We start from the raw sequence: 23,997 nt of genomic DNA on the forward strand, positions 1-23,997 counted from the left end.
CTCCTCCCTTCTTGATGCTTGTGAGATCACACTGGGAAAACAGGCAGCTGGAAATACCATGCTTCTTGGTGAGCTGGGGCATCTGAGCAGACACCACGGAGTCATAGAGAAACCTGTTGAGGACGGTTGAAGTGTCCACAAATGTGAAAGCTTCATTCTCTGCTTGGTCTTGTTTGTTTAGGATCTGGGACACAATGAGCCAGCGTTCATTCCACTCTTTGTTTTTCTCTCTGCCCTTTGATTGGAGTCAGGCTTGGGAGCAGAGGTGCTGTAGCTTCGGGGCTGTTCCCCCCTGGTGCACGGAAGTTGGATCTCAGGTGCTTCCAGCCCCTTGCAGACACTGGGGTTAAGAGCTTGGGCTGCACCCCCTGCCCTGGGGTTAATGACTCCGACGGCTGCCTTATGTCCTGCAAGGCTGGACCAGAGCAGTCACTGCCAGCACTGGGAGCTAACCAAACACTCCTTCACTGTCTGTCTTGGAGTGTGCCCAGCCCAATGCTCAATGGCCTTCCTTGTTTGCTAGAATTGATCAGTTCCAATTCAACAACTGTGTCTCCTGGCATCCGCACCAGAAAGTATCACAGGCACCTTCTGCTGCGATTCCCTGCATACTGGGAAAGCTGCATGATTCAACACATTCCCCTCCCACCCGCCAGACGTTCCTAAGATCCCTAACAGAGAGAGCTCCGTCCATTGGCTCTGGTTCCCTTGAAACAGATGCTCTCCTGGAGGCTGCAGGGACATTTAATCTATTCATTCATCCAATATATACCCACTACTTAAAATCGCATCACTAGCAAAGCCTTCAGGGTTTGTCTTTGCCTGAAAGGAGTGTATGGTCCAGCCAGCTATTAATCATGGCTTTAACACCTGTCGGGGAGGTGGGGGTAGGGAAACAGGATAGACTGAAAAGGGATAAAGAGGTGATACAGTTTACCAGGACCAGAGAGGAGGAAACAGACAGGGGGGAGCTCACGTATAGAAGATAAGCCCTGTGGCCTCACCATTTTCCCCCCTAACACCGTGTCCATATAGGCTGTCACACAGGGCAAATAGACACACAGCCACAGTAAGAGTTCCCATGGGTCCAGAAGCACATTTTTTTAAAAGTGGGTTACAAAACTTCAAAGACAGGCATACATACGTCCCCACATAGAATAAACCACACTTGGTGTTTATGGTTGGCCAAGCTGTCGGTACAATCTACCGAAACACTGAAGTTAATAAATCAGAAAGCTGCCCTTCCCATGTCTACCATTGCCTCCCCTTCATTAGGGCTCTCAGATTCCCAGAGCCCCATCCCAGTGATGGCCCAAGGGACAGAGACATTCCAAGCCCCAAGATGACTTGTTTATAGTTTCATCTTCATCCTTTTTTGGCCAGAGTCCCTTCGAATCCCAAATCACCACTGGGCGGGGGGTGGGGGGTGGGGAGGGACATGAAAAAACCCATGGGAAGCTCCCCCAGTCACGGAGCCCTACAACTCTGTACAGCTCGGTGATAGGATTTTGTCCCGACCCCCCTAATCCCTAACGTCTGAAGACTGGGGATGGGCATGTATGAATTAGTAGCCGAGACCCAGTCTCCCTTCTGCATTGTCTCTGTGGAATACAGGGCTCCTTCACAAAGGGATCACCTGTCAATCACCTGAGGCTCTCCAAGGGGCCACACTGAGGAGCACGAGAGAAGGATAGAACACATGATCTGCAGAAGGGTACCATCGAGAAGCTTTAAAACTGTTTGGGCTCCAAAAGAGAAGCATGGCATCAGTATAACAAGAGAGTTTAGAAAGTGACCGGTTGGCCTGTGGGCAGGGGATGCACGCCTGTATTATAAATATGTCAGGGATGCAAAAAGGGCTACAAAATTAAGAAGTATCACCTTTCCTTTCTGCTCCTGCTGATGAAAGAAAGTACTGTCAGCAGTCAGGGCATCCCTCACTGACTCTGCTCCTCTCCCTCCATGTCTGACTGCCTAGCTGGGTATCCTGTGTTGCTGAGAAACATCCTTAGATCGAACTGCATGTTTAGCTTCAGATGATTTGGGGGAAAACAATATCTGGACAAGGACATAAAGGTGGTGTTTATCTCACACAAACTCTAAGAATATACTTTTTTTTTCAAGACAGGGTTTCTCTGTGTAGCTTTGTGCCTTTCCTGGAACTCACTCTGTAGCCCAGGCTGGCCTTGAACTCACAGAGATCCTTGTGGCTCTGCCTCCCGAGTGCTGGGATTAAAGGCGTGAGCCGCCGCTGCCGCCGCCGCCGCCGCCGCCGCCGCCGCCGCCGCCACCACCACCACCACCACCACCACCACCACCCAGTTAAGAATATACTTAATAATAAAGTTACAAAGAATAATGACTTCCCATGTATTTGTTACAGAAAGCATCTGAAAATTTTAGCTCCAATTGTCACATGTATGTCTAGATATATAGATATATATACATACATATATATGTATATACACATATAATTATATGTATGTCTAAATATATACACACACATATATATACACATATACAAGTATCACATGTATGTGTAGATATATAGGTATATCTGCACATACATATGTACACATATACAATTGTCACAGGTATATCTAGAAATATAGATATATATGCACATACATCCTCCCACTGTAATTACTCATCAAATATTAATCAGCAAATGCCTATATTTCCTTTCATGTCTTTAGAGCCTCTGATACACTCTATTTCACATAGAGAATACAGAGTGTAGTAACACTAAGGAACACGGCTACTTAGTATTCATACTATTTGACATATATTAAGAAGTATACCATAAGGCTCCTTTTTTTTAACCTGGAAAGAACTCCTTATTTGTTATCTGAAAGGAAGCCTTATTCAGTTGGGAATATTAGATGAAGATAAATAAAACAAAGAAAAAACCACAAGGGCATAAATCCCCAAATTCTGCATAACAAAGAGGAGGGTGAGTACTCGTACTCTAAGGATAGCAACCATGAAGGAAAGAATGGCTTCATGTTCTCCAGATTATCTTGCAACACTTCAGAGGAGAAAGTGAAGAGAAGAGGAACTGACTTTTCTCTCCTGGTTCATTCTCTCCCCGTGCCCTGACGGTAATGCAGGGCTGGACTCAGTTTCCTAAGAGCGCCCCCTACAGCATGCGCTTCTTTCCGTTTTCCCATCAACACATTCAGGAGTTCCCAGCACTCTCAAACACACAAGGTTTCCTGTGTACATTCAAAAGCAGGTGTGCGGTAGAGATTTGGGGCTCACCGTGGTCCTCTGAGAGAGACAGCTTGCTCTGCAGCCCAGTGCACGCCATAGCAGACCTATCCTCACACTCTCGTCAGAAAGATACAGGCTCCATCTACAACCTAAAATGAATCCGGATGCTCCTGACAGGAAGGCTTCAGAGGGAACCCAGGAGGCACACAGCTCAACCAGAGGTGACAGATGGCATGCAAGCCGATCTGTAGGCAGCCGTTACAACAGCGGCACAGTCCCCACAATTCCAGAGCACTCAGCTGTTTTAAGAGCCTTCCACATGTCCACAGTAACAAGCATGAAAAAGTGAGAGCATCACATGCATATTTTACGGATGCAGGGTGGCATCTTCTGCTTCTCTGAGCATGACGTCCCCAGTCTCTCCTCACACTCCTGTTGCTCTTACCAGGCTCCTTTGTGAGGGCGCCCTGGGACTGATGTGGATTGTTGACCACTTTAACCCCTTCCAGCCATTTGCAGTTATAAACACACTGGTGATGAATTCTTAGGTAGACATTATCATGCACGATTGTACGATTGTTCCTTGAAACACATTCCTGAAAAGAGTGTTGAGCCACAAGGAAAAAAAAAAATTAGATTTCATGCTCAGGCTTTTCATCTATGGCCAAATGGCTTTCCAGAAAAGCTTGAGCAAATTTACATTGTTTTCAGCCGTGAGTGAGCACCTACATAGTTAAGTACTTGCAAGCACTAGCGCTCTCTCTAGTGAGAGTGTGTGCGTGCGTGCGTTTGTGCGTGCATGCGTGCGTGCGTGTGCGTGTGTGTGTGTGTGTCTTACTGGAGATGTACCCAGGGCTTCAACATGTCAGGCCTACAAAAGCACTCTATCACCGAACGGTTTTTGCCCAGCTGGCACTGAACTTATGAACCTTTTGGTTCAGCGTCCTGAGTAACTGGAATTACAGACATGTACCACTCAGCCTGTCTGTTACCATTTGATTTATCATTGCCAATCAGTGGACCAAAGATTGTGTCTTTAATTTCAAACTTTTGACTTGAATGTTCATTATTCCTTTGTATTTTTGTCAGATGTCTACATTCTTAGTTCCTTTCGAGGTAATTATGATTGATTAGAAAGTGTGGTTCGGGAGCTAGAAACAGAACTCAGAAGTTTGCTGTTGCAGAGGACTCGGGTTCAGTTCCAAGCACCTACAAGGTGGCTCACAACCATCTATAATTCCAGTTCCAGAGGATCCCTCTTGTGCCGTCTTACGGCATCCATGGGCAACACACACACATACACACACACACACACACACACACACACACACACACACAGTGCACAAACATACATGCAGGTAAAAACACACATACACATAAAATAAAAATAAGTATTTTGAAGCATGCTTAGGGCTAGAGATTTCTGAGTGATTAGGAGAGCTTGCTGCTCAGTCATGATGACTAGAGTTCGGATCTCAGCATCCTCACTGGGCAACCCACAATCACCTGGAACACCAGCTCCAAGAGACCTGATGGCCTCTTCTGGACTCCTCAAGTACCCACACACACATGTGCACATACAAACATACACACATGCAAATAAAATAAGTTTTTAAAAAGTAAGTGTGCTCACATACAAAAAAAAAGTTATTTTCTTACCTTATGAGCATTTTGTAGAGCCTGTACTTTTCATTTTTAAATCAAATATATTAGTCATTTCCTTATGGTTTTCTTCCTTTGCTTTGATAATTCTTAAGACCTTTTTTATTTCCAAATGGTAATCATCTATCTAAACTCAATATTTGAACAGTTCACCTTTTCCTACTGATTTAAAATGTCATTTGTCAAAGACTGAAACTTTACATTTGTAACACTGAGTCTGATATCTTTATTCTGTCTTATTAATCCCTGCACTGGAATGACACTTCTTTGGTAGAATTTTGCAATATACACTAACATGCCTCTCATAATACATATTTTTCATTATTAGTTGTTGTCTCTCAGCTCGGTTTTCATACCCAGTAGAGTCACATGGTCACCGTCCTGTCACATGCCACTCAAAAATTCTTGAAGTTACTTTAAACAAATTAAATCAAGAAGCTCTGACGTCTTCCCAGTGTAGAACTTCTCACCCAGAACATAGGCTAGCTTATTTCTCTCCCTTTAGGTATGTCAACAAGTAGTGTGCTATTTTTCCCCCACGAACATCTTCCACACTATCGAACACTTTATAATTGTGTGCCTGTGTGTCTCTGTATGTGTGTGTATGTTGTGAAAAGGCTCTTTTCCAACATATTTTCTAACTTGTTCTGACCAGTACCCGATAGAATTTTTATGAGCCTAGTAATCCTTACAAAGCTCTTAAAAGAGACGGACTAGCCCTCTTCTGCCCCCACCAAGGTATTTAAATGTCCTGAGTGACTGCTGCTTGACAAAGGCAGGAGAAGCCTGTCCCCTCTAGGTCACCCTTTCTGCCTTGTGCTGGACACTGTAAACAGAAGTAATGTCTGTGGAGCTCCTTATGCATCTTAAGGTTTCCTTGCCTGGGATTCAACTAGTATTCTGACAAGCTGCCAAGTGGGAAGGATGCTAGGGTATTCAAGTTACTATGATACTAATCTTAATGATGAGGGAACTGGGATCAGAGCGGAGACCTGGAGAATGATGCAGACCTACATCCTCAGAACGTTAAGGCGGATAAAACTAAGGGATCTGTGCTTTTCACTACTCCTCCCGATGACTGGGGGAGTACAAAAATTTAGATCATGGAATCAAAGTCAAGGCTAAACTGGAAAGTGCAGACCTAGAAATCAGATGTTCGCTCCCTTGTCCGTCAATGACACCTTAATTATAATGAATTTCCAGCAATGTGCCGCACCAATTAAAAGGGCAAGTGGGTATTTCTGATGAGTTTCTCTGTGCAGGGGACCGTACAAAAAGTACATTCTGATTTGTGGGACACGGCCCCCATCTGCAGATTTCACCTATAAACTGGGCACTTCTTTCTAAAGTCATGGGTAATAATTCCCCTGTATTTTGTGGCTAAATTCAGGCTTATCTGGCTATATGGGAACCTCAGACAGAGCACATGGTCAGTGGTCCTGACTTACTGACAGAGATGTATGGTTATAAAATTAGAGGACCACCATGAGCACAGATGCCACCCAGAAAAGCCAGGTTTCCATGGCATCCCTCACAACAGGTGGACCAGATACAGTGCAGGATATCAGACCAGTGACCCCATCCTGCCAGTCAGTGTCCAGCAAAGTTCACGGTGACCTTTTGGAAAATACCAAAGATGCCTCAGAGAAAAACTTCAGTTTCATTGGAGTTCAGTATGTTTCAGCCACTCAGCCAATATGTATGGAGCAATATATCCAAGCTTTGTTAGTATTTGGACATACGAACAAATAATATCTGGCATGGCTGAGGAGATGGATCAGCCAATAAAGTGCTGTGCAAGCACAAAGACCTAAGTCAGGTACCTAGAACCTACATTAGAAAGCTGGACATATTGGTGCATGCTTATAACCCAAACTGGGGAGGCAGAGATAGGCAGATCGCTAGCGCTCATTAGCCAATCTGCCTAGCCTATTTGGTGATATTCAAGCCAGTGAGAGACACCCTCTCAGAAAAGAGCAGATGGACTTCTTAAGAAACAGTAGTTGATGTCTCCTCTGGCCTCCATACACATGTGAACACACCCAAATGCACGTAAGTGCACCAGCACAGATATAAAAACACACAGAGATGAAAGAAAGAAAGAAAGAAAGAAAGAAAGAAAGAAAGAAAGAAAGAAAGAAAGAAAGAAAGAAAGAAAGAAAGAAAGAAAGAAAGAAAGAAAGAAAGAAAAATAGCTTCAGGTTCCTTAAGGGTAGGAAGGGCTTAGGAAAGCAGATTTTCCAGGCTGAGTGTGGAGCAAGTATTCCAGAACTTCCTTCCCAGCATCCCAAAGAAAGCGCTCCGACAAAGGCATCATGAGTATAACAGATTGCAAAAGCTTCTGACCCATTCTGGACCAGAAAAAAAATAAATAAATAAATGAGAATGAGCAAGGGGAGCCAGGGGCTGGCGACCACGATTTTGTCCGCTCTTACAAGGTGTTTGGCTTTCACTTTGCGCTTGCTCCGGGCGCATATTGAAGAAACACAGAGTGCAACCGAGGAGGAGATTTTTCCAAGGGACAGGACGTTGCCTGCATGGGGACAGCTGCAAGGGTGGTGAAAGAGATGCAGCATCTACAGCAATCTAGGGGGTAGAATGGGGAGAGGTGGACTCCAAAAGAACACTGAAGAAGGAAGGGTGGGGCTAAGCAAGACTGACAAGCCAGGGTGCGGCTGTCTGGCTTTTTCTTTGGCTTGGCCTCATCCCCAGACCTCAGTCAGCTCTGAGTCTAGAGCCCTCCCCACTGCCCCTCTCCTCCCATCCACCCCCTTTTCCTTCTTCATCAAATAAATACTGGCAAGGGACTATTTCTCCTGGGCATCCATCCCACACCCAGCACCAGGGTAACCAATCTTTCCAGGAAGCCCTGTTCCTCAAATACTGTTCGTTAAGAAGATGTTTGCTCAGTAACACCACACCGCGCTCTCGGAATCTTCAGTGTCCAAAATGTTCACTTTTCTGATCATCTTTGTTCCCCAACTTGCAGGTAAGAAAAATGGAGGCTTAGGACAGTTATGGCTTCCTCACGGTCCCAGTGTTTGTTCCCACTGAGGCCAGAGCTCCGGTTAGTTCTTCACTTAGTTTCCTTAAGGTCCAGGGAACTTAGAAAATGACTCGACCGCAAGCATGTTGCTAAGAGAAGAGAGGCACAGGCAGGGCCAGACAAGACATAGTGATTGCATCCTGCCCTGTCTGAATGGGACAGACCTTTAAAAAGGGGAGGTAGAGCTGGGCGGTGGTGTCGCACACCTTTAATCCCAGCACTCAGGAGGCAGAGGCAGGCCCGTCTCTGTGAGTTCGATTTCAGCCTGGTCTATACAGAAAGTTCCAGGACAGCCAAGGCTGTTCCACAGAGAATCCCTGTCTCAAAAACAAAAGCAGGGTGAAGGGGGGGGGGGGTCCATGATGACACGTATCTGTAATTCCAGAAGGAGCAGGAAAATCAGGAATTTAAGGCCATCCTCAGCTACAGAGTGAGTCGAAGAGCAGCCTGAACTACAGGGACATTCTGTCTCAAAGGACGGGGGTAGGGGGGTTGGGGGGGGGTGGGGGGTGGGGGGGTGGGGGGGGGTGGGGGGGTGGAGGAAGGGAAGAGAAATGAAAACAAAGCCTTCTACTCAGAATCCCAGGGAATTCTCAGGAAGCCTGTTGGGTTTTTCCCCTCGTGCTGACACATCTTTCAAAGCAGAGGCTTCTCCGGGGACACAAGACAGACCCTGACGAGAAAGGAAATGAGCTGCTGAGGCAAGCTGGTCAGATGGGCTGGTGCAGGCCTGCAGGAAGGGGTCCAAGCAGCATTAAGAGCCAGGCAGGCATTGAAAGAGGAGCACCACCACCACCACCCACCCACCCACCCACCCACTCCTACCCCCCCCCCACACACACACACAGAGGAATCTTTCACCACTTATATTTAGGAAGCGGTGTTTGCGTCTATCTTCATACTAACTGCTTTCTAATGGATATTTGGGGAGATTTCATGGCTGTCGCCTCTGAATTTGCCCCTTAATAAAATGGACACACACTCTTAGGACACTTGGGACAGGTGTCGAACATGCCCAAGCAGCCTTGGAAGGGATGGGGCTGGTTTTTGTTTTGTTTCTGCTTGTCCTGCACAGCACAGACTAGCCTTGAACTCTTGGTCCTCCTGCCTCAGCCTGCCCACTGCCTCTCTCCTCAAAAGGGTCTTTGGCTCACTCACTCATCCGTTCATAAATCTTTGACATGAACAGAGAGCCACATGCTTAACTTTCTTAAAATTCTGTTTCTTGTTGGATCTAAAAGTTAGTGTTTCTTCCTCCGAAAGTAGCACCCCTGTGCTGCCACCCACACCACACCGTTAGGCTTTATCCAACCACTGAGAGAGTGGACTAGACCCAAGGGACATGGGGAGTCGGGAGTACCTGGGAACTGAAGGGCAAAGGGGCTTCCCCCTAACCAAGCCAACATTTCCACTGTTAGAACCCATGGAACTTCAGAAGACTGCCTGGAGCCTCTGAGGCAGCTATCACCTGACAAGGAAGAGGTTTTGAACCCACAGCCAGAAGGCTTATACATTTGCAAATGACACAGCTTTAAGATGTAAAAATGCTGAGGGAAATAGGCCTGTCCTGCCCGGGCTATTTTCTCTCTGGGTTAAGTTAATGATCCCCAAGAGAACAAACTTGTATCCTGGCTTACACGCCTCAAGAAATTAGCCACTCCAATTCACCCCAGAATCAACACAAGGAAGCAAAGAGTTTAATGGATTTGAGGAGTCTTCATTTTACCTACTTAACAGGTCGTGGTCAACTTTTCACACTTTCTTAAGAGAACCATGTAAGCTATTAACAGGCTATTTGGTGGCCTCCTCTCTTTAAAACCCCTCAAAGTTTGGAAAACAACTCTAAAAGCTCCCAGAATAGAAGGTGCTCTGGGAAGATAACCTGGGTATGGCCTTCCTGGTAACTTTGCCATCAGTGTTTAGTCAGGGAAGATCTAGTCACAGCCTTGCACAGTCCCAAGGACCCTTGTGTCTGTGACCAGGAGTGGACCCTGTGCAGTTTCTACCCTGGGTACATTCAACACCTCCTTCATATGGCAGAATCTGTGCTGGGCATGGGGACTCGGTCCTCAGTGAGAACATAAGACAGATTTAAACAGCTATCTTTTAGAAAAGAAAGTAACTAGTGGTCCACAGTTAAGATTCTGATTATGTGACCATTCCTATGCACTGGATACTCAGTAGAAAGAAAGACAGACTGACCCCTGTCCTCAGAACAGACTCAATGTGCACTTGATGGGTACATTCATTCAGCACCTACTGTGAACGAGGATGTACGTCAGATATTTTCTCATCACATGTCCTTCTCACAAATAGCCTATGATCCCATTTTTTAGATATTCTTCTTACATTTGTTTATGGCAGGAGAGGGGTATGCCATAGCACACACGTGGAGATCAGAGGACAACCTATGGTAGTCAGTTCTCTCCCTCTACCCATGTGGACCCCCACTTTTAGCAGAAAAGGAACACAGGACTTAAGGGTGCTAGATGATGTCCCCAGAGTCACTCCAATGATGAAAAGCAATGGTAGGACTCAAAGACAGAGTGGTCTGGGGTGAGCAACCATGCTGTGACCTCATTGCATGGATGATTAGCTCTTGGTGGTGGCACCCTCCTTCCATGGACTTGTGACTAATTCCTTGCCACATTGTAGAGCCTCATGGGACACAGGTTGGCAAGCAATAAGACATCGGCTGCTGGGCTAGGACTCATAAAACCATGTCTTGTAGAACTGATGCTGGCATCTGTCTCTGACTGTCCCTTGATGTCCTCTAGCAGAAACAGGGAAGAGAGACTAAAGTCACTCTCAAAGATAGAGACACAAGCTCTAAGCCCTGCTTTTAGCATTCCTCCAGCAGGGCACAGAGCAAACCACTACTGACAGCGATTCTGAAAAAAAATCACCCCGTTTCCATGCCAACAACGGTATCCTCCCCTATCCTGTACCACCATTCTGCCTTAACCCGAGGAAATTCTCTTCATTCTTTTTCTTTCCATTTCCTTAGCCAGAGGACTTTAAGAGCTTGAAAAAAAGCCTTCAGAATAAAGGCTGAGTAAGGAAGCCTCAACAGTCTGGAAAACTCAGGGCCATCCTTGCAGACTCAACTTCGACATCTTCACCAGAAGACATTCTCTGACCAAATGCTAGCAGTGTGCAAAAGCGTGCACACTCAGACATGCTCCCAGCCCTCTGTGTTCCCCGGGCATAGTGTATGCTACACTGTGCATGGCTATGCTTTTTACATGCTCTGTACAGGTGGGTCTGTATCTGGTCTGTCTGCTTCCAGTTCTGAGCTCAATCCAGGAATCCCGCTAGAGAAGAAAAAGACGAGCCGAGGGAAGAGGACATTGTACAGACTCGCAGCTCCTGGTTCAACCTGTCTTGCTTACACTTGTCTCGGGTCTGGTGAAGCATCCTGGAGTTCCAGCTGCCAAGGAGAAAAGGATGTGGCCTGAAGGAAAAGGGGCTAGAGGGAGTATCTGCTCCCTAAGAAAAGGGAAGGGGGACAATGAACGCTGGGCCTGCAGGACTCCAGTGACAAAGATCACAGCCACTGCTTAGGAACATGGCTCGGCTTCTAGTGCTCGCCTCCTGTTGGCCCTGGGCCTGCGGGTCACAGAGCAGTGCACCCGATCTCATGAACAGCTGCCCTGACCCCCATGTACCCGGCTCACTGGAGGCAGGAAATTCCATGTTGTAATCGCTGGATTTCTTCCATTCATTCTTGATCCATGACTAGGTAACCAATCGGTCACTGAAGAAACCGTTTAGACGGATTGCAGAACATCAGCCCAGGCTCTCCTCTGCCCAAGAAGGAAATCAAACAGGACAGACAGTGCTGGGCACCTCTGTTTCCATTGCAGGCCTGACTTACGGACAGATGTAAAAAGGCTGAAACGCCCCACCCCTGCCCATCAGTCAGTGCTGCGGTGAGGATTTCATAGAGCCGGGCCTGACGTCTAAAAACACATGTTTAGAAGCACATCTGGCTGTGGTCATGTTATGAAACGGAACACATGTGGATCTGAGTAGGCTAGAAAAACAGTCCCCAGTATCTAGGGAGGCTGGGCCTTTTAAACAAGTGCTTTTCAAAGAGCAGCGTGAAGAAATGCTTTTACATACATGATGCCACGATCAACCTGAAAATAAAAAGTAAAAAAATCAGCACCAAGTCAGCGACCCTGAGCAGCTGGCTAGGGGAATGTGGCTGGCACATTAGCCATCCAGTTCTGAAAAGCCACCATCCGGTCGCCCTTCGTTTTCTGTGCAGCTGATGGCAAAAGGGATCAAGACCATTTCTACTTTATCATTGCACGTTTTCTAATCTACAGGAGGGTAGCGTGTTCCTGCACATTTGATTCCCTATTTCCCAGAAGACATTTGGATGTTTTGGAAATGTAACCTTGCTCTTCCCACTCACCCAGAGAACCGTATCCCTCCTGCATGCAATCTGGTCCCTCTTGGTTGAGCAGCAACTTGAGACTGTATGTCATTCCCAGACATGTGCAGAGCGGCTGGCATTCCCACATTACTCCTCACTTTGGGCCCAATTGCTTGGCAAAGGCATCGAGCCTGCTGGGTAAATCTAACCCTGTAGGTATGTGAAGCCACATTCCTAAAACCACATGCCCAGACAGCACCTGGATTTTATTAATATCTCAAAGTCAGATAAAAACAGAGATTGCGCGCGCGCGTGTGTGTGTGTGTGTGTGTGTGTGTGTGTGTGTGTGTGTGTGTGTGTGGTGGTGTACAGTCAGGTGCACTGCATGCACATGCATATGTGTGCAGGTACCCATGTATGGAGCAGAGGTCAGAAGTTGGTTTCTGATGCCTTCCTTGGTGACTCTTTCCAGTTTATCTTTTGGGACAAGGTCTCTTACTGAAGCTGGCACTCATCAATTGGCTCAACTGGCTGGCCAGTGAGCTCCAGAGATCTGCCCATCTCTGTCTCTTCCCTGCTCCCTACACAGATGCTCACATAGGAACACGTGAGGCCAAGTACAGATGCCTGGCCTTTCCACATGGGTTCTGGGGCTCCTAAGTCAAGTGTTCATGTGTGCACAGTGGGCAGTGAAGTCTCCATGTGTACCCAGTGGGCAGTCAGGACTCCATGTGTGGGAAGTCAGGACTCCATGTGTGGGCAGTCAGGACTCCGTGTGTGGGCAGTCAGGACTCCATGTGTGGGCAGTCAGGACTCCATGTGTGGGCAGTCAGGACTCTGTGTGCACAGTGGGCAGTCAGGACTCCATGTGTGGGCAGTCAGGACTCCATGTGTGGGCAGTCAGGACTCCATGTGCACAGTGGACAGTCAGGACTCCATGTGTGGGCAGTCAGGACTCCGTGTGTGCACAGTAAGACTCCGTGTGTGCACAGTAGGACTCCGTGTGTGCACAGTAGGCCCTTTATCAACTGAGCCTTCTTTTCAGCCCCAAGAGCACAGAGAGTTCAAATAGCTACTTACCTGGTTCTGTATCCTGAAAGGAAACTCAGAGCAAAGACAGTGATAAGCTAGCCGGAAAGGAACTTGGCATCCTTTATTTTTCCTTCAGAAGCTTCATATTGCAGAGCCTGGTAAAGGTCACCAAACAGCCTACAGAGTACTCGAGTAACACCAAAAATATCCATCTCCATTGAGAGATTTGGAGTTGGCTCAGGCCGTCTGCTGTCACGGCAGCCTAAGGTTCTCTTTCATTTGGAAACGATGCTGTCAAGTTGGTTTAGAATACACACCAGTGAGGCATATGCTCATCCTCCCTGCCCAGAGAGAAGCTGGCATGGGACATTCTACCCACGGAAGCCTCTGTTTATGAATTCTCTTGTCTTCTCTTCTCCCTAGTTACCGTGACGGTGGGAGGCAAGCAGCATTTGCTTGGACTGTACGACACCGCAGGACAGGTATGACCTCACCGTCTTGATTCATTAAGGGCTGGGGAAGGGAGTTTAGGAGAAAGAACGGTCCATTTGGCTCGTCGTTCAGGAGCTAACAGCACAGGCATTTCCCATTCTCATCACTTGGGACCCAAATGACAACCAAATGCACATTCTTAACTTTAAAATTTATATATATATATATATATATATATATATATATATATATATATATATATATATATATATATAAATCACTGTCCAAGATACTGATGATATGTCCAACACTGCAAAACCATCAATATTCAAAAATAATGAAACAACATTTCTAGCCAAGAATTTCAGTTGTCTCCCACCCAAACCTGTTCCACAGCCAAGATGTACCGGACTCTTTTATAAACTGTAGCTTTACCCTTTTTGCCCATGCTGTTTTCTTTGTCCATCCTTTATTTGATTTACCTAACGATCTGTGAAAAGGCTCAAAAAAAGGTGGAGGGGTACAATGGATTAAAGGCTGAAAGAAAAACAAGGGTCTGGATATGTCCCTAAGATGAAGGGCAACCCCCAACCACTGAAAACTGACTCTGGATTTTCTAAGATTCCCCAAATACCCTTGTTCTGTCACCAGTGTTTCTTGGGGTTTGAGAATGGAAGGGCACGGATTTGAATCCCCAACAGTGAGCCTGCACATGGCTGTCCTTGGGTGAAAATCTTGGGTAAGTGCCTTTCCCTGCACCTCATACAGGGCTGTGGAAAACATCCAGTGTTAGAAGTTCGCCCGGTGGAGGATGGGATGCGAATGAGCCACGGATGGCTGTGGCCTAATTTCTTGGATAGAGCGTGTTACCATATGTCTTGAATCATTTATTTAGGTCAAAATCAGCGGGTTGTTCAGTCAGTCCAAATTTATACAGCTTAAGCCCTTTGGAGTGAATATTTGACCGTGGCATTTCCCACTGTGAGTTTCTTGGTAATTGTTAATAGCTATGCATTTGTTGAGGCTTTTTCTCACAATTATCTGGAGATATGTCATTTTGCTCAACTTGAAAGCTCTCTACTAGAAAATAAATAAATGGAATCCCTTCGAGGTCTTCAGTGTGCATGCGCAGGGACCACCGACAAGGGTGTGTGGGACATCAAAGATGCTCTTCTACAACCGGAGCAGGGAACCTGGATATCCCAGCATCAGACCCAACGCTCCTTTCCAGGACCCTCCAGATTCGACATGTGGCCGGATGACTTGGAAAACCACTCTCCTAACTCGGGAGTAGGGTGACCTCTCCTATCAATATCAAGAAACAGAAACACAACAAGGGGAAAATATGCCCTTAGCTATGCAAATAGAAAAATTGATCTGTGTCCTTTAGTACAAGAGAATATAGCTCCTACCAGAAAAGTTCCCAGCCAATGAGGCCCATGGATTCAGGGGCTGGAATTGCCCACTCTAACTCAGTCATATAATCAGTGGGGCGTCTCTACTTATCACAGCCTCACAGTATATAAAGTCCATACAATCCAGTTTGCCAAAGCTCAACACAGAGAGGATTCTTTCATACTCGGAAACTGCTCTGTCTCCCTTGCCTTCCCGGAAAATTCTGGAAGTCCCTGCCCGTTTACCTCACCCTGCACTTCTGTAGCAATCCACAGCCATTGTGGGTTCCTTTGCATCCATTGCCTCAACAACAATATCCCTCGATCTCTACTTCATTCCACATCCAATAAAGCTGTTTCAAAGCTCTTGTAGAGTTGAGTTATTATTCCCCATTACTCTATCCTTTAAAAAAAAATACCAGTGTAAGAGTGGAAGTGGTAATATATTGTGAAAATATCTTTAAACATCAAATTGAAGCCAGTAGGGTGACCCAAGCCTCTGACACAGAGGTGAGAAATGCTGTAAAATATAGTAACAAGTAGATTCAAGCTATCTCTTCAACTTAATTCTCACCTTAATGCTTTCCTCCACTTATTTGGAAACCTCTGGATAGACAAGGCTCACATGGGAGCATGGAGCATGGAGAAAGGAAATCAGACCGTATCTGAGGGTTCCTTCTGGGCCTCAGGTTCTATGATTAAGAACTTTAAAAGATAATTTCAAGAAATCCTGAAAGAACTGGAGTAATTAATCAAAAAGGTTTGAGTCAAGACCCAAGAGAGACCTCTCAAGCAGTGGAAGTTTTTAAATACAGTAAAGGATAAGCTGCCGTTCATTTTCTGGAACAGTGATGATCAAACTTGAGCGTGTGCCGGAACCACCCAGAGCTTGTTTAAAAAAGCCAGCCACACGGCCACACATCACAGTTTCCAATTCTACAAGTCCAGGAGGGGTCCCGAGAATTTGCACTTCTGACAAGTTTCCATGGCCGCTGCTCTGGACAGCACACTTGGAGGAAGACAGCTCCAGGAACTGTCGTCAAAGTGCCGTCCGCTGAGCAGAAGCAGTACTTGCACATGGAGCATCTTAGAAAGGCAGATTCCACTTGGGAGATGCAGCGAGCAGCATCAGATGTTCAAGGCCATCCTCAGCGACATAGGAAGGGCAAGGCCATCCTGGGCTACACAAGACCTTGTCTCAAAAACCCAACAGAAACAAATGCAGGCCCTTGACACCCCGGCTCCAAATTAATGAATTTAAGTCTCTAGCGGCTGAAGCTGTTTCCAGCAAAATAACTTATATCTAAAATTAGCCAAAGAAGTTCCACAACAAATGTAATTTAGAAGGTATATTAGTCCAGGTTTTCTAGAGTAACAGAGCTGATAGAATGAATATATATATATATATATATATATATATATATATATATATATATATATATATATGTGTGTGTGAGATTTAATAGGATGACTTACAGGCTGTGGTCCAGCTAGTCCAACAATGGTGTCTATCAACGGAAGGTCCAAGAATCCAGGAGTTGTTCAGTCCGTGAGGCTCAATGTCTCAGCTGGTCGTCAGTATACACCACAACCCCAAAGAGTCAGGCTCTAATGCCAGTGGAGGAAGGGGCTTGCCAGTGAGTGTGAGAGCAAGCAGGCAAAGAGCCAGCTTCCTTCTCCGTGTCTTTATATGGGCGGCCAGTAGAAGGTGTGGCCCAGATTAAAGGTGGATCTCCCCACCCCAAAAGATCTGGATTAAAGGTGGACCTTCCACCTCAAAGAACCAGATTAGAAGTGGATCTTTGAGAACCTTCCCACTTCCAATGATTTAATTAAGGAAACCCCCTCACAGGTGTGCCCACCATTTGGGTTTTAGTTAATTGCAGATGTAGTCAGGTTGCAACCAAGAACAGCCAGCACAGATGTGTCCCCAAATGTCCCAGTCCCGTTCTAAGTAGGATAGTCTCCCCTTCAATGATACTAGCAAATGTTCCTGAAGTTTTGAGGCTGAAAAACACCTTCAACTAATTAAAACTGACCCATTGAGTCTATTACTAAGTAAGGAAAGAGAAGTGATCTTAGAGCATATTGGCAATCCCAGAAACCACGAATGCACGAAAATCTTTGTCCTGAGCTAACTGTGGATTTGTGGATTGCAGATGGGGTGGGGGGAGTGTTGGGAGGGGCTGGGGAACAACTCAAGAAGCAAATGCATTCTGAAAGGTCAGGTGAGAGAAACTTGTTATCCCCACCCATGAAGGCAACCCTGAGCTAAACTTTAACCAGCTCCCCTCCGCCATTCGGACTCCAATATGGCTGCTGGAAAGATAGGCTCAAGACGCTCCTCATCGCTTCACAACTCAGCCAAGCTTTTGCTGAAGATGGTTTTGTTTCATTTCATTTCATTGGTTTTTCGAGACAGGGTTTCTTTGGTAACCTTGGCTGTCCTGGACCTAACTGTGTAGATCAGGCTGGCCTCGAACTCACAGGTAAAGATGGTTTCTAATGAAGTCATATATATGTACATGCTGCCATCACATAGAAGATGACTTCCTCCCCAGACCCCAAACTACAATTTGGGCTTTGAGTGGAGCCCTTTGACTAAAAAAAAATCTTGAGAATTCAGTTGGATGGAATTTCACATGCTAGAGCCAGGCAGTAGTGGCACACATCTTTAATGCCAGCACTAAGCAGAGGCAGGCAGACCTCTGAGGTCGAGGCCAGCCTGGTCTACAGAGTGAGTTCCAGGCCAGCCAGGGCTATGCAGGGAAACCCTGTCTTGAATACAAAAGTCATGAGAAAAAAAAAATCAAACATTAGGTTAGTAAAGGATTTACGGCTCAGATCACTAGACAAGTAATAAGGCCAATCCTCCGGCCTGGTCTCTTCAGGTCAGGCGAACTCATCTGTGAGACACATACTCCTTGTCAAATGTCGTTCACAGTTTCTCTGGAAGTGGCTCCTGTGCTCAGATTTCTGGCTCAGTTACAGGAAGAGACTCTAAGATGTATGCCATGCCCAGCTGGCTTGTTTGGTGTGTGCCATGAGAGATGAAAGAGCGAAGCATGATGCCAGAGTGGTGAGGCATGAGCTGAGCCTGAACGCTCACAGCCTGGGGAACAGCAGAGGGGACAGGGCGTTGCCCAGGCCAATGCTCAGAGCCAGGTGTCCTCTGAGTATCCAGTGGATCAGCCATGGTGGTGAGGCATCTTACCCTCTTCTCGGTGGCGCCATGAGCAAAGCCAGCTCTCAGACCACACTCTGGGTGGATGTATCCCAAAGAGAGCGAGCATTAGCAGAAATGGCAGTCAGCATCACTGCCGGAAGCAATGAGTGTCTCCTGGGGTCAGGAGCCAGGAACCACCTTCTCTGCTATTTGTCTAAGCAGACACCAGTTTCTCATCAGAGCATGAGTCTGAGTTCCCCGTACATGAGCCCCTCAAGACTTGAGGCGGCCTGCACACCGTGTGAGTGTGGGGTGGTATCTCTCACTGCCAAACCACAGCCCACAGCAGCTCACTGCCACCAATGACTGTTAGGAGCAGGGAGACCACACATCTTCACCGGGACCTGACATCTGAAGCTCCTGTTCCCCTCATGGGCTTCTTCTTCAGAAGCATGTGAGCAGGCAGGAGGTAAGGGCAGCTGGGGCTCATTAGTGGCAAGCCCGGGTCCCCTTGGAAGCACATGGGACTTCCTCTTTGCTATTGGCTGAGCCAGCAGGGCCATCTGGAGCATGGGGTCTGGCACCAACACTCCGTGGGAAGTTTGCCTAAAACCTCAGAATAAATGTTTTCCCCTCAATAAGCAACTCAAACTTTCTCACGCGTGGTCTCTAGGAGCGTGCTGTCTGGAGAAAGCTGCCCACATGATGGGCTATTGGTAAAGGTAATTTCAGGACCCGTTCTTACCTTTCCCCCTCATCAGGAAAAATTGGAGAGGAAAGACATGGACTAAAGGATGCAATCATGGTCCACAAACATTTGGATCTCATTACCGCTTAGTTGAGAAAAGTGAGTGAGTTTCAGGGTCATCTCGGGTATCCAATGAGGGCAGGGGCTGGGCTTCCAGGAACTGGCGCTGCCGTTGGCTTTAGGTGAGGGATAGACCCCTTTCACTCCATCGTTCATGTGCTCACTGCATCCAAAGCATCATCCCAAGGAGTCATACCCATTGCAGCATTGGAGTCTCGCACCCATATGAGCATTGGACGCTCTACAGAGAAAGAAACCGGGCCAAAGAAAACTCATCCCAAACTACACCAAAGTAGTAGTGACAAGTGAGCCGGGGATCTGAATCCACTGAATTCGTCTCCACCTGTCATGATCCTGGGCAACATCCTGAGCTCCCATCCCGTCCTGCTTTCTGAGTCAAGCTTGACTAACAAGGAGACTATGAAAACCAAGGCTGGTGCTGACAGTCCGGGGATAAGCGTCAGGAAGCTCACAAAGCAAAGAACGCACAGTTCTGTCCCCAGCCTCTTGGGAGTCTGAGGCAAGCGGCTGAACTCAATGCTCTTCCCCTTACTACACGGAGAGCAGCCCCGGGCACGTACCAGACATGCGCATTATGGCTTCACGCCAGACCTAGCGCTGAGCACAGCTCCACTGTGTGCAATGAGTTCCCAGGGATCCAAATGCAAGGAGAACAAATGACTTCATGGTTCTGCCACTGTCCCTTTGTGTCACAGATGCTCATGAACATATTTGGGGCCCGCATGATTGGCCAGTCTGTGATGAGCGTTCCCCAGAACTTTTGAAATAATCATCCACAGTGCCCATACTTGACAGCACCAGGTCCACCTCTGTAGTACTGAACCCTTGCTTGCCTTTGGGGGACAATGGGTAACCAGTACTCAAAAACCTACGCAGTCCCAAATCCCTACCTACCCTACCTACCCTACTCCAAGGCCCCTTGCATCCAGCTTAGCCCTCCAAAGCACTATCTAGTGACTTTTATAGGTTAACACGTTGTCTCCCCAAGAAGCACAGGAGCGCCTGTTGTCCAGAGTCATTTCCGCACTAGAAGGGACCTCAATGCCCACAAGGACCATTTAGCCCTTCCTCACAGCTGATCGACATCATCTTCACGTGTGACCACAACCTACAGACCAAACACAGTCAAGCCATCTGCCAGTGTGAATTCAAACATCCGACCCCCTCAATCACCAAGCCCGGAATTCTTTTTTCTTAATTCTGGGCTTCCGACATAGTTCCTAGCCACAGCCACCACCGAGGGTGGTAGGCTGCTTCTGCCAGCCAAGTATAAACATTCTTTGAAAGCTATTTTTCTCTGCAGTCCTGTTGAAATCTATTGGATGTCCCAGTCTGCGGGCTGTCTGGCTGGTGGCAGGGAGAAGAATGGTCACCTGAGCCCCAGAAAACTTGAGCTGCATCAGAACTGTGGCAGGCTTACAAGAGCCACGTGGGGCTCGGCTCCCCAGGAGTTTAAGCTTTGGACACCTGGGAGTGTGCAGTCTGAAGGAGCTCTCCCTAGACGCCTGTACTGCTGGCCTGAGGACCATCCTTGGGAAATTACTATACTAACTTCCGGACTTGACACTGGAATTTTCCAGTTCAGGCAGATAAATACTCTACCTTCCCAGAATAACCAAAAGAGGCAGGGAAACTTCTGTCTCTGTCCACATACAGGGCATTGTTTTGTGTGTTCTCATTCTCTTTCCCCAACTTGATTCCCAGTGCTTAATCGCCTCATACAGTTCATGCAGCATCCTTAAACAGTGCCACACGTCCAGTGAGTAATCAGTCCTTTTAAGCGGAATTACACAGGAGAACTAAAGTTCCTACCGCAAAGAAACCTGGAATACAAAGAAGCACTGTGAAGCCCAGAAGCTCAAGCCACCAGAAATCCATGTGCCGGAGGACGGAGCTACTTTGCCAGGAGAGCAAATGAACACACCTCTCAGCTCCCCGGTCTTCCCATCATCTAAGCAGCATTTTTATTCAATGGCTAGCAAATCAAGGATTAAATAAACGCCATCCTTTCAGACCATCAGTTATCCGGCTCCTCCCTTGCCTGGTTCAGACGCTAGTCCCATTGTTTTGGTTCGGTTGTTGCGGGCAGGCGGAACAGAAGAGTTAAGATTTTAAATGTACAGTGTCTGCTGCCATCTTGTGGCCATTTGGAGCCAATGCCCGCTACCAAACAATGCACCCTAGCAGTACCACGTTAACCTATACATATATACTCCTAGATAACCAAATCAAAAAAAAAAATTCTTAATCTGTCATCTAAAATAACAAGATATGGCAAAGGCAGTTCAAATCAAAAGCTAGGACTGGAGGCACACAAAATGCCTCCTTTTGGTACTGAGTAACTTCGCCGCACTGGTCCTTGACCTCCTCTTCCGTGAAATGTGAATGCTGATGGCACCATCTTTCTAGGGCTTCTGGGAGAACTCCAAGAGATAATTCATGTACTTCTTGCAGTGGTGCCTTGTCCTTGGTAAGGCTCCCAAGACTCGTGCTCTGATGGTGCTATATACAAATCAGCTTGCTCCACTCCAGGCCCACAGCTGACCAAGCAGTACAGGACTCTTCCATACCCAGCCCAATGTTCCAGAGATCCTGATTTGCTCAGAAGAGGGAGGAGCTGGGGCAGTTGCTCACTTGGAGGTCTCTGTAAACCCCCACTCTTAAAATTATTTTAATTTTATTTTATTATTTTACGTGTATGAGTGTTTGCCTACATGTGTGTCTGTGCACCACTTATGTGCCTGTGCCCATGGAGACCAGAAGAGGGCGCTGTATCCCCCAGAGCTGGAGTTGCAGACTGTTGTGAGCTGTCGTGTGGGTTCTGGGTATTGAACCCAGGTCCTCTGGAAGAGCCTAAACACTGAGCCATCATTCCAGCCCCTAAGCCCCACTTTTTTTTTTTTAATGATGAATCACCCTTCTTCATAAAATTATTTTCTGTGGGCAGAGCATAGGTAGAGGATGAGAAAGCCAGATCAACCTGGTCCCTGATCTATTTATGACAATCTGAGTGGAAGAACCAAGTGGCAGAGGACACAGAATATTGTGAAGGATGACAGATGATGGCCCGAGGTCTCCTCAGTTGTAGATTTTAACATGAGTCAGGATTCTTTAAAAGCTCCCCATGTGACCCTAATGAAAAGTCACTGTAGTAAATGCCCACAGAAAAGCTGCAGGCTCATCAACAGGGCTGATCTTGTAAGGACTTCCCTGTAATCACAGCTGCTCTGGTGAGGTGGGAATGGTCAAGCTATGCTCAAAGGACAGTGCTCCACAACATCTGCATGTGTGCATAGACTATATGCATGTGCGTAATACCACTATATTGACATGTGACTGTGAGATACATTCATACATACATACATACATACATATATATATGTATGATAGTACATGGCTGCATATATGCAGGAAGTGTTTGAGCACACATTACTATTGGCTAAGCATTACTAAATTCTGTTAAAATATACAATTACATTTTATTGAGTGACCTAAAACTCCTTGGCAACTAAACAACTGGCTTTAAAAAAAAAAAAAAAAAAAAAAAAACACTTGACCACACCGTGGCACTGGGGTAAACTTACAAACAAATCTCAAACGTATTTCTTCAACAGATGTATCTCATTTGACAATGATGCTTTGCTTTGTATTTTAGCTTACTCTGTTGAATTTGAAAACAAGTTTTAGTTGTTTAAGAGAAGATAAGTGGGTCAGTGACCTAGTCGCTTAAATGCATGTTCCAGGAGACGCAATTCCAACGCCCCAGGAGAATGGCACTCACCCTTGTTAATTGTACTGTTAAAATGGGTGAGTTTCTGAAGATGCAGAAGCAGAGTGGACTGGTACCCAGGGCAAGAAGGGGCAGGAGGTGGGGAGAGACCAGTTAAAGCACCAGGGTACCATTAGGGAGGATGAACAATTCTAGACGCTACCATTCACAGCACAAGAACTATAGCCAGCGGTAGTGAGTGGTGTGCTAGAAATGTGCTGGAGAGGTAGATTTTAGGTGCTGTCATTGTTAAAAAAAAAATTTTTAAAAAAACAGTAACTTCGTGAGGAGATGGATGTGCTAACTCCCTTAACTGTAGTAAAACAAAACATATTGGCTATACTGTAAACTAACACACAATTTGAAGGAGAAATAAGTGGGTGGGTATTATATGTTCATTGTACCTCAATAAAGCTGTTTACATTTTTTAAGTTGATCTGAAATGGGAAATAGGTGACCTCGATGCACAATGAAGGGCACGGCTCACCAGCTGCTACAGTGGATCCTTCGCTGCGTGGGTCCCAAGGACCGCACGGACTCTGCGCTCAGCCTGTACCAATTCTCCTCTGTTCTCCCCACAGGAGGATTACAACCAGCTGCGGCCACTCTCCTACCCCAACACTGACGTGTTTCTCATCTGCTTCTCTGTCGTAAACCCTGCCTCTTATCACAACGTCCAGGAGGAGTGGGTCCCGGAACTGAAGGACTGCATGCCTCACGTGCCTTACGTCCTCATCGGGACCCAGGTTAAAATGAGGGTGATGGAGGGGGTGGGACGGCCTGTGCAAAAGGTGAGCCCTGTATTCTACCAAATGCCCTAACACAATCTCAGAGATATTGCATCTTTAAATGGAAGTCCTGAAGGTGCATGATTATTTAGTTGAAAATATTATATAGCTATTTAATATGAAGCAGAATGTTTTGATCTGGCATTTAAAATTAACCTCACAGCTTGTTTTTTAAATAACAAAATAATTTTTTAACAGACATTCTTCTCCAGCCCTGAATGAAGTAATGAAGCAGGGGCTTCAATTGTACATACTGATATTTTTAAAACTGGACATCACAAT

At 46.5% G+C, this 23,997-nt stretch overlaps 1 protein-coding gene and 1 long non-coding RNA gene across 2 annotated transcripts in view; one reads left to right on the top strand and one right to left on the bottom strand.

Moving 5' to 3' along the window:
- The window catches only part of Rhoj (ras homolog family member J), an 88,811-nt gene that overhangs the window by 51,925 nt on the left and 12,889 nt on the right, over positions 1 to 23,997 (top strand). The window contains exons 2-3 of the mRNA XM_015992018.3: positions 13,761 to 13,819; positions 23,509 to 23,673. Coding sequence (XP_015847504.1) covers positions 13,761 to 13,819; positions 23,509 to 23,673 — 224 coding nt within the window. The remainder of the gene's footprint in view (positions 1 to 13,760; positions 13,820 to 23,508; positions 23,674 to 23,997) is intronic.
- Positions 9,597 to 13,976, bottom strand: LOC143268450 (uncharacterized). Its single transcript, XR_013044376.1, has 2 exons — positions 13,386 to 13,976; positions 9,597 to 12,063 (listed from the first exon to the last, which is right to left on the bottom strand). It is a non-coding gene; the product is annotated as an uncharacterized LOC143268450 (long non-coding RNA).

This window comes from Peromyscus maniculatus, chromosome 14 (assembly GCF_049852395.1).
Source record: "Peromyscus maniculatus bairdii isolate BWxNUB_F1_BW_parent chromosome 14, HU_Pman_BW_mat_3.1, whole genome shotgun sequence".
Lineage (NCBI taxonomy): Eukaryota > Metazoa > Chordata > Mammalia > Rodentia > Cricetidae > Peromyscus > Peromyscus maniculatus.